We start from the raw sequence: 13,935 nt of genomic DNA on the forward strand, positions 1-13,935 counted from the left end.
GATAAGATATTAGCTTAATATTTATTATTCTACAATCTTTTGTAAATGTTGTTTTAAGTGCAGTAAATACTTAAAATTTCTGTGATCTTAACCATAATTTAATGATATTATTTTGTTTATTTTCAGATTTAATTTTTCTATTCGTCGATTAGCGAATCCTTCCCAAAATCAACGAGTAAACTCTCTAAAATCCCGGAATATTTACTCAAACTGCCCTTCCCTGCCCGTGGTTCATGACTCACAAAACGGATCCAAATTAGGGAAATTCACTCAATACTTTATCTGTCTTGCAAAAGATCCAAATCATCGACTTGCCGAACGTCCAATTAGCATAGAATTTCAACGGAAAGGAAGCAAAACGGGTAGCAAATGTGATTCTTGTGATATTAGCAACAGTAGCTTAAAGGATATTGAACATGGTGCGATAGAAGACGAGCTCACCGCCTACATAAGCGACATGAAAGATGATCAGATATAGTTGGAGAATAGTTCGGAAAAGCTAATGGCTCGTAGATTCATGGAGACTGAATTTTAGGGTAATTTTTTTTGATATTTTTAAGGAAAGAGTTGCAGAAATAAATTTATTTTTGAAGAAATGTTTGTAAAACATAGTGAAGTGTATTGTTTGAGGCATTAGTAGTACTTAAGCTTTAGAATGCTCAAAGCATCATTATTTTTAAGGACGTATCCTACGACGAAGATGGTATTTTGGAAAAGAAGTTTAATCTTTGAGTCTGATTTACAAACCTGCCAGTTCTCGTTTCAGCCTACAAGTCTAGGTTTCCAATATAAATTGGTTAAAGTCTTCACATCAACCATACAGGTTGACGAATAGAACACTACACATAGGGATTATAAATGGAAGAAAAGCCGTGTTTCTTAATTACTTTCTGATTAATAAGCGGCGCGGCGGATTCCGATCCTGTATTTTTCTATTTTCGGCACAGCACAATCTTTCATATTGCACTATTGAATCTTAATTTTTTTATTAATATTTTTTTATTTTATCAATATGGCTGTTTAGACCTCTTCTAAAAAGTTCAATTGAGTAAATTTAGTAAAGTTCAAATGAGTAAGTTTTATGGAAACAATAGACCGATTACTTGTGCTAAAACTTTGTTAAATATCGTGTTAAATTTTGAGACATGCATGTAGACATTTTTAGATTAAAGCTCAAGAACCACCTATTGAAAGGGTTCAGGAGATCGAACGGCGGGAAGAAATGGTTTGTAGTACTTTAGTTTTGGATTAAACACGATCGAGCAGAAGTGTTGGAGATGAACTGAGTATGCGCCATAAAACTGTGACGAGTATTTGGGAATTATATTTCAAAACTCAGAAGGTGTTTTGAGGAGATTTTTTGAAGACCAGTGACAAAAAATTGCATTTTGTGAAACAATGATGGAAAAGGCAAATGAAAATTAAAATTTCTCAGGAAATATTTTGTTTTCAGATGAGTCCTCTTTTCTGTTGCATGGTAAACACAATCCTTCCATTGTTCGTTACTAGTCTCAGGAAAACGAGCACAGAAGTTTTTAGTTCCGTACTCAATACCCTCAAAAGTTGAATATCTAGCTAGTATATTGGGTGACATTATTATTGGGCCATTTTTCATTGATGGTTCTTCGAACGCCTAAAAAACACCTTGAGTTCCTACAAAACTTCTTGACGTTAAATTCCTCACTGATATATCCTCATAAGGCGGTTAAAGTAAAAGAATTTTTAACAAATACTTTTCCTAACCGCATTATTAGTGGAACTGGCAATATTAAATCGGCTCCAAGATCTTTTGATTTGCCACCAAATGACTTTTATTTGTGGGGTTATCTTAAGGAGACTATTTATATACGTCATTATAGTAGGCCAACGGATTTAGAGGAAATGAGAAATAAAATTGTTACCGCCAATTCAATTTTACCTTAAACTCTGTTGTAAATAAGAAAGAGCTTTTACAATAGGCTAACCTTTTGTTTAGCTAAAAAAGAGGGTCTTTTCGAACCTTTTATTTAAAAAAATTATTTATTAGGTTTATGATTTTGGTTACTTTCGATTTTATTTTAAGATGAACAACGCTTTAATTTTTAATATACAATGCACAGCATAAAAAAATTGTAACTACGAATTTATGCGGGTTTTACACATATAATTCCTGCATTAGAAAATTATTATACCAATGCCGCGTAATATTTTTTTTAAATTTTGCCTCTTTCAACGTCAGACCCTTACTAAAATAAAATTTTAAATAATCAAGCCCAAACCTCGAACACCAGCGTACTGTCGCGGCGGCGGGTTATATCTCGCCTGTTAGGAACTTTATATGAATAATAATCCCTTCTCCAATCTGTATATATTAGTCCAATTAATCCAGGATGTATATCGTGTAGAATTTTTTATTAAATAACTTAAAAGCTTTAATAAGCTTGTTATTATTTCTTTCTTTTACACCTATTCTAAAAATCTTTACATTTAAGACCACCAATGTAATGAATTAAGAAACAAATATTAGAGAAGATAAAAGAATTTTAAAGGAAATCATCTTCGGAATATTCCACAGATAAAAAATAACGATTATTCTTGCTGTCAAGTTAGCTGATAAGTAATATATCAATTTTATTTCAAATACTCCAAAACTTTCTACAGTTTTGAATATCATTTGCCACCCTATAGTATGGCCATTAAAACCAATATATAATTGAAGGAGATCTGTGATTTTCCGTCGTTCTGAATATTACCTCCCATTAGTTTACGGTAAACCTTGGCTCATTATTGGCTATATGAAGGCTATAATCATGATAATGTCGGCGTCCTGCTGGCATAGACGTCGACCCAATACTTAGTTATAAATAATTTTATAGTTATCAACCTTAGTAAATCGATATCTATTATTTGAAAATGAATATTAAGCCAGCTGAATTTATGATTTCTGCATCTAAGTACTTTCCATAAAATTGTAAATAATTTTAATATATTTTGTGCTTGTGATATATTTCAATAGATTTTAATATTATGTTAATTAAGTACATTTTTACAGTCTATGTGACATTAGGTACGTAAAATCAAAAACGAGTTTTTCTGTAAATAATAATTTAAAAAGAAAGGAATAAAGGTTATTTAGAACATAATTTATAGATTTGGTCATTGTTTAGAAAATAGTCGTGTTGTGTCAAGCTTTAACTACAATTTCGACATAAATCTTAGGATAGAAAACTTTACTGTTAAAATATGTAACCAAAGATCTTTTATTTTATAAATTTTTATAACGTCAAGAATTATTATATCTAATATTCTAAGGTCTTTGTTTGCTCTCATTCAAATGGTAAGTATTGTTTTTTTTTGTTAAGAATATTTACCATATTTATTTCTTTTTTTGCTAATTTCGAAATAACCACAAACAGCTATAACTTTTGAATTTTTAAAGTGTAACACATATTATGTGACACATCCTATCTGGAAACAAAAAAATCGCTTTTGAATCTAAAAAACTATTTGCTCGATACATAAAATGAAACAAAAATAACAGAAGCTGCTTTTATGTTCAGAACGTAATTTAATATTGAATGACTGAATGAATGTGTATTGAATCAAAATATAATATGAATATCCGAGAGATTTAAAATTTTAGGTGAAAACGTATAAATAGTTACAAAAAAAAAACATTAAATATGTTCGTTCTCATTTATGTCAAATACAGCCACGTCAAATTTGTTTAATTTTTGTTTAAAAAATAAAATTGGAGCAAACCAATAAACCCAGCATAGTCCGCACGATATGATTGTAAGGTGGTCCAAGATTGATCATTATTTTTAGACGATTTTTTTTTATTTAACGAGTAGGAACGCTAAGAATAATTTTTGTTAAAATATTATATAAATGAAGTTCAGTTTTAATTTCTGTTTTTTTTATTGCGTAGTATTTTCATCACTGTAGAGAAAATTACCGTCTTCATTTATATTTTTAAAGTATTTTCCAAAACAAATCCTGGATTGAGTCATATGGTTGAAACCTTTGGTGTGACATTAAAATCACAAGACGGTTTTCTACTAATCAAAACTCTTATTTTATACTCGAATATTAAATGTTACGTGTTCGGCTAACGATGATACTATAGTGGAAACAATTCAGGTGTCATTTTAGCGCCAGGCTTATGAATTTTCGCTAAATAAAATAATTTCGGAATCGTAAGGTTTAAAAATTCTAGCTTGAATGTATCTAAAGAGAAAACAGGGTTTTTACAATCATTTAATGCTGTTTTAACTGCGGATTTTTGATAAAGGGACGTAGAAATTTTTTTTATGTGCCATTTTTAATAAATTCATTAACTCATTTAAAATATACTGCTTTGTCTAAAATAACAACTTTATTATATTTATCAGCCTTAAAATAGAAACAATATTGTTCTTACAGTCATTCAATAATATTTCAACTTGATATTGACTTGAATCATTTCTTCAGCAAATCCGTTTTAAATATGTTATTGTCGACACTATTATCTTTATTTTAATAGTCTAAATCTTAAAGCTCATTTTGAAGCGAACAACTTTTATCTTATTGGACCACTTTATCTTATTGCATCACATATCATCATTAGTTATTTTATTATAAATAAGAAATTCGACACCAATCTGGAAATCTGGTTTGTTTTTCAGTATTCCTATATTGATCTATATAGGAGTAATATGAAAAAGCTATCCTGTGAACGATTTTATCAACAATCTTTTGTAATATTTTTATCAGTCTGGGGGAAATTATTATAATCTTCTTAGTTGTTATCATCCAAGTCTTCAGAGCTCTTTTGGTGTTTTATGAAAATTTTGAGATAAAACTTCATAGTGGTCTCAGTGCAAATCTTATGAAATTGCGAAAATGTTTAATCTTTTAATGAGTTACTGAGATCTGAAATATTAGTATTAGTGCATCATCCATGAAAGTACAGTATTTATTAAAAAAGGGATTCAAAAGATAGGCTGATTTTGAGATTACGCTAAATGAAAATAAACCTCGCCATCGAGTAAACTATCGAATTAGCACTTAAAGAAATAAATATATTTAATTAAATAATTTTATTAGTCTTTATATTACCTGCAAATCATCTTTTATCTCATTATAGGCTTTTTATAATTTTAGACTCATATTGTGATGTATATACCTCATCTCAAGGAACCAAAGATGTATCAATGTTGTGTCAATCTTGCCGTTTTTAGGTCTCGAATACCCCAAAAAAACTTTAAATTAAATATAAAAATATTTTTCGTGACAAGCATTTATCATGACCTCATTATACAAATAACGTTATGTGATCCACAACTACAATATTACTTATTTTTTGTAAATAACTTAAAAAATTAAAATATAAAATATTTTTGTAGCCAAATGGCCTAAAATAAAGTCTATTCCTCTAGATAGAATGTTCCTGAATAAGTTCTTCATTGATTTTCTAAAGTCTCTGATCCTTTACCGATCGTCCGGTCCTGACAGAATCATATGTTACTTGAAAGCAACTTAGAACCTGAGCCGTCATTATGATATTGATTATATAGGCTATTACCATATAAGTAATAAGTAATTTCTCTAAATATGATCGAATATAACAAAATAGTATCGAGGATCTTAGTATCATCTAAATTAATTTAATATTTTCGATTACTGCTGACGTTGATTTCTTTTTGTGGCATGTTCATGCCTCTAGGATCTGTTGTAGTCAAATAATGGATTCTTGGGGCCATATTTATCATCGATATAGAAGAGTGTAATATGTTTATATTGCGTATAATTTATTTTGATAGATATGAACAAGTCTTAGCTCTAACAGAACTCTAAGGACTATTTCTAACAACTCTCTGAAAAATTATATGTAGGAAAACTAAATGTTTTATCTAGAATACTCCATGTCACCTGTAAAATTCATGTTTTTACCAAGATACTTTAGTGCTAAGTAGATTTTCCAATAACCCTACATTAGATAGTAATAATTGTATTTTGTTAATTTTAATGCATAATTTTATAGTACCTAGAAATTCATTATATAGGTGTACAACATATTTTAATATTTATAAAATATACGTCTAAGTAGGTATTGGATGTTTCAATGTGAAATAAACGTTACTGATTATTATCATATTTGTATTTTATTTATCACAACATATTAGAATAAATTTTACCAGATTCAACTTACGCCATCTGTTAGCACACTTTAAAGGGTATTACTAATCAATAAAAGAGCATATAATTGGCCAACCATATAAAAGATGCCCTATGAAAAAAATCTCCACACTCTTCCATAATCTGTAACGGAAATGGAGAAACCATCCAGCCAACCAGAGAATGTCCTATTATTATTACCCCGGAAACCTTTTTCCTCAGGGAGTTTCCATGATAAGGATTTTTGCTATCAGGAATGCAGGATGAGTGTGGGGTAAATATGGAGAACTGGAAAAGTTCGTTGGATAGCTGAGCAAAGTGATAAAGGTTTATAAGGGACTTTCGATAACTTTTCAAAATTATTTATGGAGTTTCTCAGTTAAAGTCATATAACAAGGGGTACTTAAAAATAATTGATTTGGTCAATAATGAGCACAAATAAAGAATATTGCTACAAGTCCTTAAAAAATATTACATATCCAGGTGGTGATGGAATTTCTATGCCTTTTATTGCTAATTTACTTTCTTCCATGGGTGAATGGGTGAATTCTAATTAATTTTTAAAATTAAATCCTTACTTAAGCCAAGAGATAATGAATTATGTCGCTTCCTATAAACACCACTATTCACTGCTTGATATTAAGTGATCTTTTAACAAATCTATGAAATTTATAGATTTTTAAAGTTATTTAAAATTTTTTTCAGATCTTGTTCTAGGCTTTTTAAAGTTATTAGTTATTAAATTGAAAATAATTTTTCATATCTTTTAGGAATTTAAGGTAATTTTTCATTTTATTCCAGGTATTTAGTATTTTTTCCTAAAGAAAATGTATTTTATTCGATTCTTTTAGATGCATTTTGTAGTAATTTTTTCAGGTCTAGGTATTTTTTGTATGTTCAGATATTTAAGATATTTTTCCAAACTTCGGCAGAAATTTTTTATGTTTTTTAGGCTTATGAAGTAATTTATGAATAAGAGTTTGGTACATATCAGTAAATTGTTTATTAAATCTATAATAAATGTATGAAATCTTGTTTTAATTCTCTAATTTTTTGAATCAAAAGAAATGTTTTTCTGTTTAAACTTCTGTTAACTCTTCATTGTTTACAGTATTGTGTAATAATATGATGTACTAATTCCTATTTCTAGTAAATCACAAGCATTGTAAGACTAATAATTTTTTTTGTAATTTATAAACTTTTTTTTATTTCTCACTTGAATGTTAATGTTGAGCTCTATAGTAACCAAAAACTCAATTCTAATACATTTTTCCTCTTTAACTAACTCCACTCACTTCACATTTCCATGTTAACCTCTCTTACATTTCTGCTTTCCTGCTCCAAAGAAGCTGACTCGTGGAAACTCGCCAAGACAAACTGCTGTAGGGAAACTTTAACTATGAATAGATACAGGTATGGCATTGCTGACTAAGCCACCATGCCTTCCATTTTACCGCGGCCAATGGCTTGAAACTGTCTTTAGAACACAGTCTGAACTGTCTAGACTACGCAGCTGCTATCATAGAGAGTCTACAATTTATCAGTTGTAGCTGAAACAGCTGCTGGAAGTTTCACAGCTACAGCTTCGCCGTCCGGAGTTTTCCGGGAGTTTCAGTTTCAGGACATTTTAATCAGGAGAACAGAATTTGCGTAGGGTATTGTAGCTATTCATTGTCCCTTATCGCTAACGGTTATCGAACAACGCGTTAAAATTGATTTTAGAGTGCTCAGGACTCCTTGAATATATGTATTACGAGGGAGAGAAGTTTATTAAATTTAATATGATGATGGTTATATATGAGGTAAATGATTGTTTATTAATCAGTATGAGAAGTACAGGTAATGTTAGCCTAATAATTAAATATATACTAAAAATACACTTTCGTTGAGAAAAAATTTTTTATTTGAAAAATTCATGTCATATCCTTTGTTCCCTATGATATCCATCCAGAACGGAAGACGAGTTTCACACGTGAACTTTCTCTCTCCTTCACTGCATAAAAGGAGTTTCCATAAAGCAGTTCGGCTATCAGGATTACATAGCTTAACAAAGAATTTGCAACTTCACTAGGAAAGTTAAGAAGTTGTATTTACCGCCATACTTATTGATAAAGACATGGAAACATTGGTTTTCCTGGGAATTGTATTAGGAACGTGCAATCGTAAAGAGGATACTTATAATAAATTATTTTACGTAGCAGTAGAATTGCGTACGAATTTCTGGATCTATCCTACTTTTAATTCAACCAAAAATAAAGGATCTCCATGTTTTTCTGGAAATTTGATTAGGAGAGCAGGATCGCGTGAAGGTTTCTACCCTATACGCGAATATATTTCATTAATAAGGGCCCTTCGAATATATAGAACGTGGGGTGAAAAATCGATATCACCTGCTGAAGAAAATTTGAATCCGATTAAATGAAAAAGTACAGCCAGCCAGTTTTATTCTTACCGTTATTTAAATAGGTTAACGATAATTGTATAGGTGACTTGAAGATCGAAAGGATGAGTAGGAGGAATAGTACGTGAGAAAATGAAGAATGTACATTTTATTGTTCCCAAAATGTATGCAATATAGTGGTTTTCTTGTTCCAATCGTTTCTAGATTAACAATAGCATCTGCAAACATCTGGTTCATATTCAGAACCACCATTCTTTCTAACCGGTCTAATACATTGCAGGTAAATAACTTTAAAAGAATTTTGAAAATAGATTAGATATTTAAAAATATAATAAGCCATAATTTTCTTCCACTTTTTATAATAATAGGTCATAATTAATTATTATTATGATTATAATTCTAAGACAAGAAATAAAGTTAAGCAAAAAAAATACTTCTCACACCAAGTAAATACACTCTTTTGGGATAATCTAAGTTTATAGACTTTGGGGATCTAAAGCAACAATTGTTAACATTATGATTTAAGGAATTATGCAATATAACCGAGTTATAAGTAAAACATCTATGAAATAATGATAAAGTTATTAGAAGCTAGTAGTTTAACCAAACAGATTACATAGCGTCATTACTAAATTTGAAATTTTAAGTTATTTCAAGGGTGTAATTTTGGCTGTAACATCCAAACAACAAAACAATACAACAGCCAAATATAAAGCGACAACACTTCTGTACTATCTGTAAGCGATTCTTAATAACAATTTAAGCACAGATAAAAAACCATAATATATTAATTAATAACAAAAAAAACGTTGACAAAATTAATGTTTTTAAAGTTAATTGTTTTTATTTACGTAAAGCCTTTTTTTAAATTTAAACGTGAATATAAATCTTATTTAATAAAGTACCCCAAATGTTTAGCCTTTTCAAAAAAGCAGCCCAAATTTGCATTTTCTAGCTATACAGATCTTTCCAATAATTCTTCAGTTTCTGCCAGATCATTAGGGGCAAAGTACTGTGGTAATTAAGTAGCGTCAACATAAATTCACAACATAGTTCAATGTATGAATTCGCAGTCACATTAAAATTTCGAAGATATAAATAAAAAATAGCAATTGTCCATTTATTGATCCCCCTGAATATGTTCTTTCAGATATTACAGTTTTAGCAGACGAATATTTATTATCAATTCGAACAGTTTTCAGTCTAACTGATAAATAACTTTTAGAAAAGGAGAGAGAGGATTACTTTGCATAAAGTAAGTCGTGGTTGATTATGTCAAAAGCCTTAGTCCCAAGACGCAAATACGAGCATGCTTTTATTTAAAGCTTATATTATCTGTCACGTGCAGTACAGATGTACTATGTCCGGATCTGAAGTGTAAACTTACTCAAATGAGCAATCCTTAGAGCATCAATCTTATTTTACATAGAAACTCATTTTAGTGTCATAGAAAATCTAACAAATAATCATTTGCTTTATTTTGTAATCCTACTAAATTCTCCAAACAAGGAAAATCTTAATTTAATGTCACATGATTTAGTCTACGTTTTTAAATCTACATTTTTTTGTTTTTACGCATTAAGTATATATTTTTGGCTTTGATTTGCAATCTTTGTAATTATGGTTAAAACTTTCTTCATGTTACATTCTTTAGCATAATGAACAAAGGCCCTGCAACTAAAAAAACTATAATACATTTACGTAATTAAAACCAAACTCCTGGATCATCCGAGTTTTACTTTTTATTAATATAGCAAAATATGGTGAGTATTCCGACCAACTTCAAATGCAGATTTATATTTTTAAATGGATTTACAGCTTCTTTCATTATTTTAGTATGAAAATATTCATCAACATATAAGTTATTCGATTTGATGATAAAGTTTACTATATCAGTATCTATGTCATTCATACTAATGCCTTGTTTGTTTGCATTATTTATTTTAAGCTTATGTTTCTTTATGTTTAAGACCTCTACTGTATATTTTTGACCTAACTGGCTTTTAAGTTGTTGACGCAGCTCCTCTACTTAATCTTTTATCTCTTAACTTTTATCTGAACAGCCATCCACGTGTACGACCTCACCTTTTTTTACGTCCCTAAAATAGGAGACATCAACTTTCGGAGAATCAATATTTTGTCTGATATCCTTTTTTTGTTGCCGTAACATCTTATTCTTTTGTAGGTTTAACTAGCAAAACTGATTCAAGATTTCCTTCTTTTACTATACCTCAGAAAAAAAATATTTATCTTCCACCTGCAAACTTTTAAACTTCTTCCCAAGTTTTAATTTTTTTCTCAATAAATCCTTATTTCTTGCTTCTAAGTGACGTATTATCTATTCTTTAACTTAAATAGTTTTCCCCTTTCCTCTGTAACAGACTCTGTGAAACTGTGAAAGATTGTATCTAAAGAAATTTTACTGGGGTTTAATAAGTATATGACACGTACCACATCAGTCCAAGTTTTTAATGAAAATCTGTATTGAAAATTAGATCTTTTTACAGTAGGGGAATCTTCTGAACGACAAAAATGAAATTTTCGCCATTTTTGCACCGCATATCATGTAAATATGTTTTGTACACAAAGTTATTTTCGTAAAATCTTCATTTCTGCTGAACTGTTATAAAAGACACTGGCAAAATACAACTCTTCTACGATGGTTCGAGAATCTTTAGGCAACGGGTACAAAGCGTTATCTTGTTAACAATACATTCTTGTCGTGTTATCTTCGAACTTTTCTAGGAAAAACTTTAGCTTGAGCTGCTATGGCTCTAAGACTCATTGTTGCGCCGTCTTTGACCATTTTTATAATGTCTTCTTGTTCTTTTGTAAGTTTTACCAGGAAAACTGATTCAGGATTTCCTCTTTCTACTACCTTAGAAAAAAAATCCTTACCTCCCACCTGCAAAAACTTTGAAACTTCTTTCTAAGTTTTCAAGTCCTTATTTCATGCTTCTAAGTGACTTATTATCTAGTCTTGAACTTCAATATTTTTTTTGCTTTTCTTCTATAAGATACTGGTTTACAATACAAATTTAGGGTCAAACTAAAGTGCTTCGCATTCCGGGGCATTTACATAAACGAGACTCGCATCCATCAGCAGACAAAAATCGTAAGTTTAGAACTTTTTTGCTTTGAAGTTTTTTTGCAAAGATCACACTCCATACTAAAAATTATATTCCCAACCATGTGGCAACATTATAAATCCTCGAAATCAGTCCTCAATATCATCCGAGTATTTCAAGTAAAAAAATAGTTACCTTTCGGAGTTTCAACTCTTTCCAATAGCCATAATGACATAATCTATATTATATTTTGAGGAACATCTTTTAATAATTGTGGCAGATTGTGTCGAAGAAAATATAAATAATTTTTACCAATCAACCAATTTGTTAATTATATAAGGATAATACTTACCTACCGTATTGTTTTCCAGACTTCACTATGAAAAATTTCAACTTGGTCTGCTATGGCTCTAGTACCCATTGTTGGGTCGTCATCGACTATCTCTTAAATATGTCTTCCTCAATTTATAACATTTTAAGTTGAGCAGCTCTTCCAGCGTGGCCTTCTCATTGTTCTTTTAAATATCCACTGTCACGAAGACTAATAACTAAATTTATGCCGGATACTCTCTTAAAGAAAAAAAAATTTTTGCATAAAACCTGCAGTTCATTGTTTTCGTAAGCAATAAAATATGCACGAATAAAAGACTGATACATATTTGATGAAGTGCAGAAAAAGATACGAAACGGTTAGGACAGTAAAAAACGGTAAGAATTTACACGGAATTCGCTGAGAATATCAAAAAATTTGAGTATTAGCAATCTTATTTTTTTTTTAATTTTTATGTTTTTGTATTTACATAATGTTAATATTCAACTTTTATATAGGTGACTTTTGTTATAATAACTCCTTTTGATAAGTTCTACAGGTAGTTAAAATACATTACTCAATTTTAAAAGCACCATGTATCTACAAAAGCAATATTGCAGAGATATGTTTCTGTCGTTGATTATGTCTTATAATATTGCCATTATTTTAATATTCGAATAAAATATTCTGAAAATATTGAATGTGGGGTTAAGCTACATGTCTGAAACTAAAAGAGAGTTTTGACCATTTGTATTTTTTTTTCGTTTATACATTCGTGCCACATTGTTTAATATTACTATTCTCTATTCTTTTCTTCTTAATATTTAACACGGTGAATTTACATATGTTTTTTGAGTGCATGTGTGCTTGTGCTATGTTCAGGGAAATTACAGGGAGATTATCAATAAGGGTAATTATGATATCATGCGAATTTCTGAAACTTGGTTAAATTCAAATATTTTAAACTCTAGGAAAATGACATTCAACAGTTTTCTAAAATTTTTTCTGTTGTTGTGATGATATAAATTTGAACCGTCTGATAATGGGAGTTAAATATATCGACGTTTTATAATTGTAAAAAATCTTTAAACTTGCAACAACTTGTAAGGGAAGCTATAAGAGTTATAAAACATCATCGTTACTTCTACATTTAATTTTGATTTCAAAACGCAAAACAAAGTTTAAGGTAGGTATTAGCAATTTGGAAATTTGTAATAATATCGTGACGCATTTCAACATATATCAAAGCACAAAACTAACAAAAACTTTAACTTCATGTCACGGAACTTCATTTGAAAATATAATTATTACAAGTTTAAAAAACAAAGCTGGCGTTTCGAACATAGAAAACAATTTTGGTAAATCCTAGGAAAATGTTTATATAAACTCCTGGACAAAATTATCGCACCATGACCGCTTGAAGTCTTCGCAGCATTCCTCGTATCAAATTATGAAAACTTTCCTGCGGATGTATTCTCACTCCTCACGAGCAGCATGTTCCATGATAAAGCATAAACATAGTTTTTGTCCAGCTCTGCTTTTTATACGAGAAAAGATATTATAACTGTTTTAACTGATATTTATTTTTATTTAAATTTTCTTGACAAAATAATTAGTGGTGCGATAATTTTGTCTAGGAGTTTATATGCAAGAGACAGACTTAACCAATTAACAGATCATCTGAATGCTCCCTATCATATAATCATTTTATAAAGGCTTTATCACATAATAAGGGATAACAAATAATGCAAATATGTTATTGGAAAATTTTCTTTAAAACTACTTTGTTGTAATTATATCGGCTCAAATGATTTTCAAAACAAAAAATACCCCAAGTTTAGAAACATACTTTTATTAATTCATGTAAAAATACAAATTTTATATTAACTTCTGTTCCCACAAAAAAATTAAATAATTTTATTTATAAAAAAATAGTAGGCTTAATCTAAAAATGGAATAGTTTTTTTACAAAGTGCCTAATTATATTGCAGGAGCTGAAGCTTATATTGACATTAATA

The 13,935-nt window shown here is 29.7% G+C and overlaps 2 protein-coding genes across 5 annotated transcripts in view; both read left to right on the forward strand.

Moving 5' to 3' along the window:
- LOC126734272 (pyrokinin-1 receptor-like) overlaps positions 1–6,115 on the forward strand; it is a 534,619-nt gene extending 528,504 nt beyond the window's left edge. For both annotated transcript variants that reach the window (XM_050437817.1, XM_050437818.1), the window contains one exon: positions 127–6,115. In XM_050437817.1, coding sequence (XP_050293774.1) covers positions 127–478 — 352 coding nt within the window. In that variant the 3' untranslated portion in view covers positions 479–6,115. The remainder of the gene's footprint in view (positions 1–126) is intronic.
- Positions 1–13,935, forward strand: part of LOC126734274 (39S ribosomal protein L46, mitochondrial) — a 245,198-nt gene that overhangs the window by 164,853 nt on the left and 66,410 nt on the right. The gene's annotated exons all lie outside the window — the stretch shown is intronic.

The sequence above is a fragment of the Anthonomus grandis genome, chromosome 3 (genome assembly GCF_022605725.1).
Source record: "Anthonomus grandis grandis chromosome 3, icAntGran1.3, whole genome shotgun sequence".
NCBI lineage: Eukaryota > Metazoa > Arthropoda > Insecta > Coleoptera > Curculionidae > Anthonomus > Anthonomus grandis.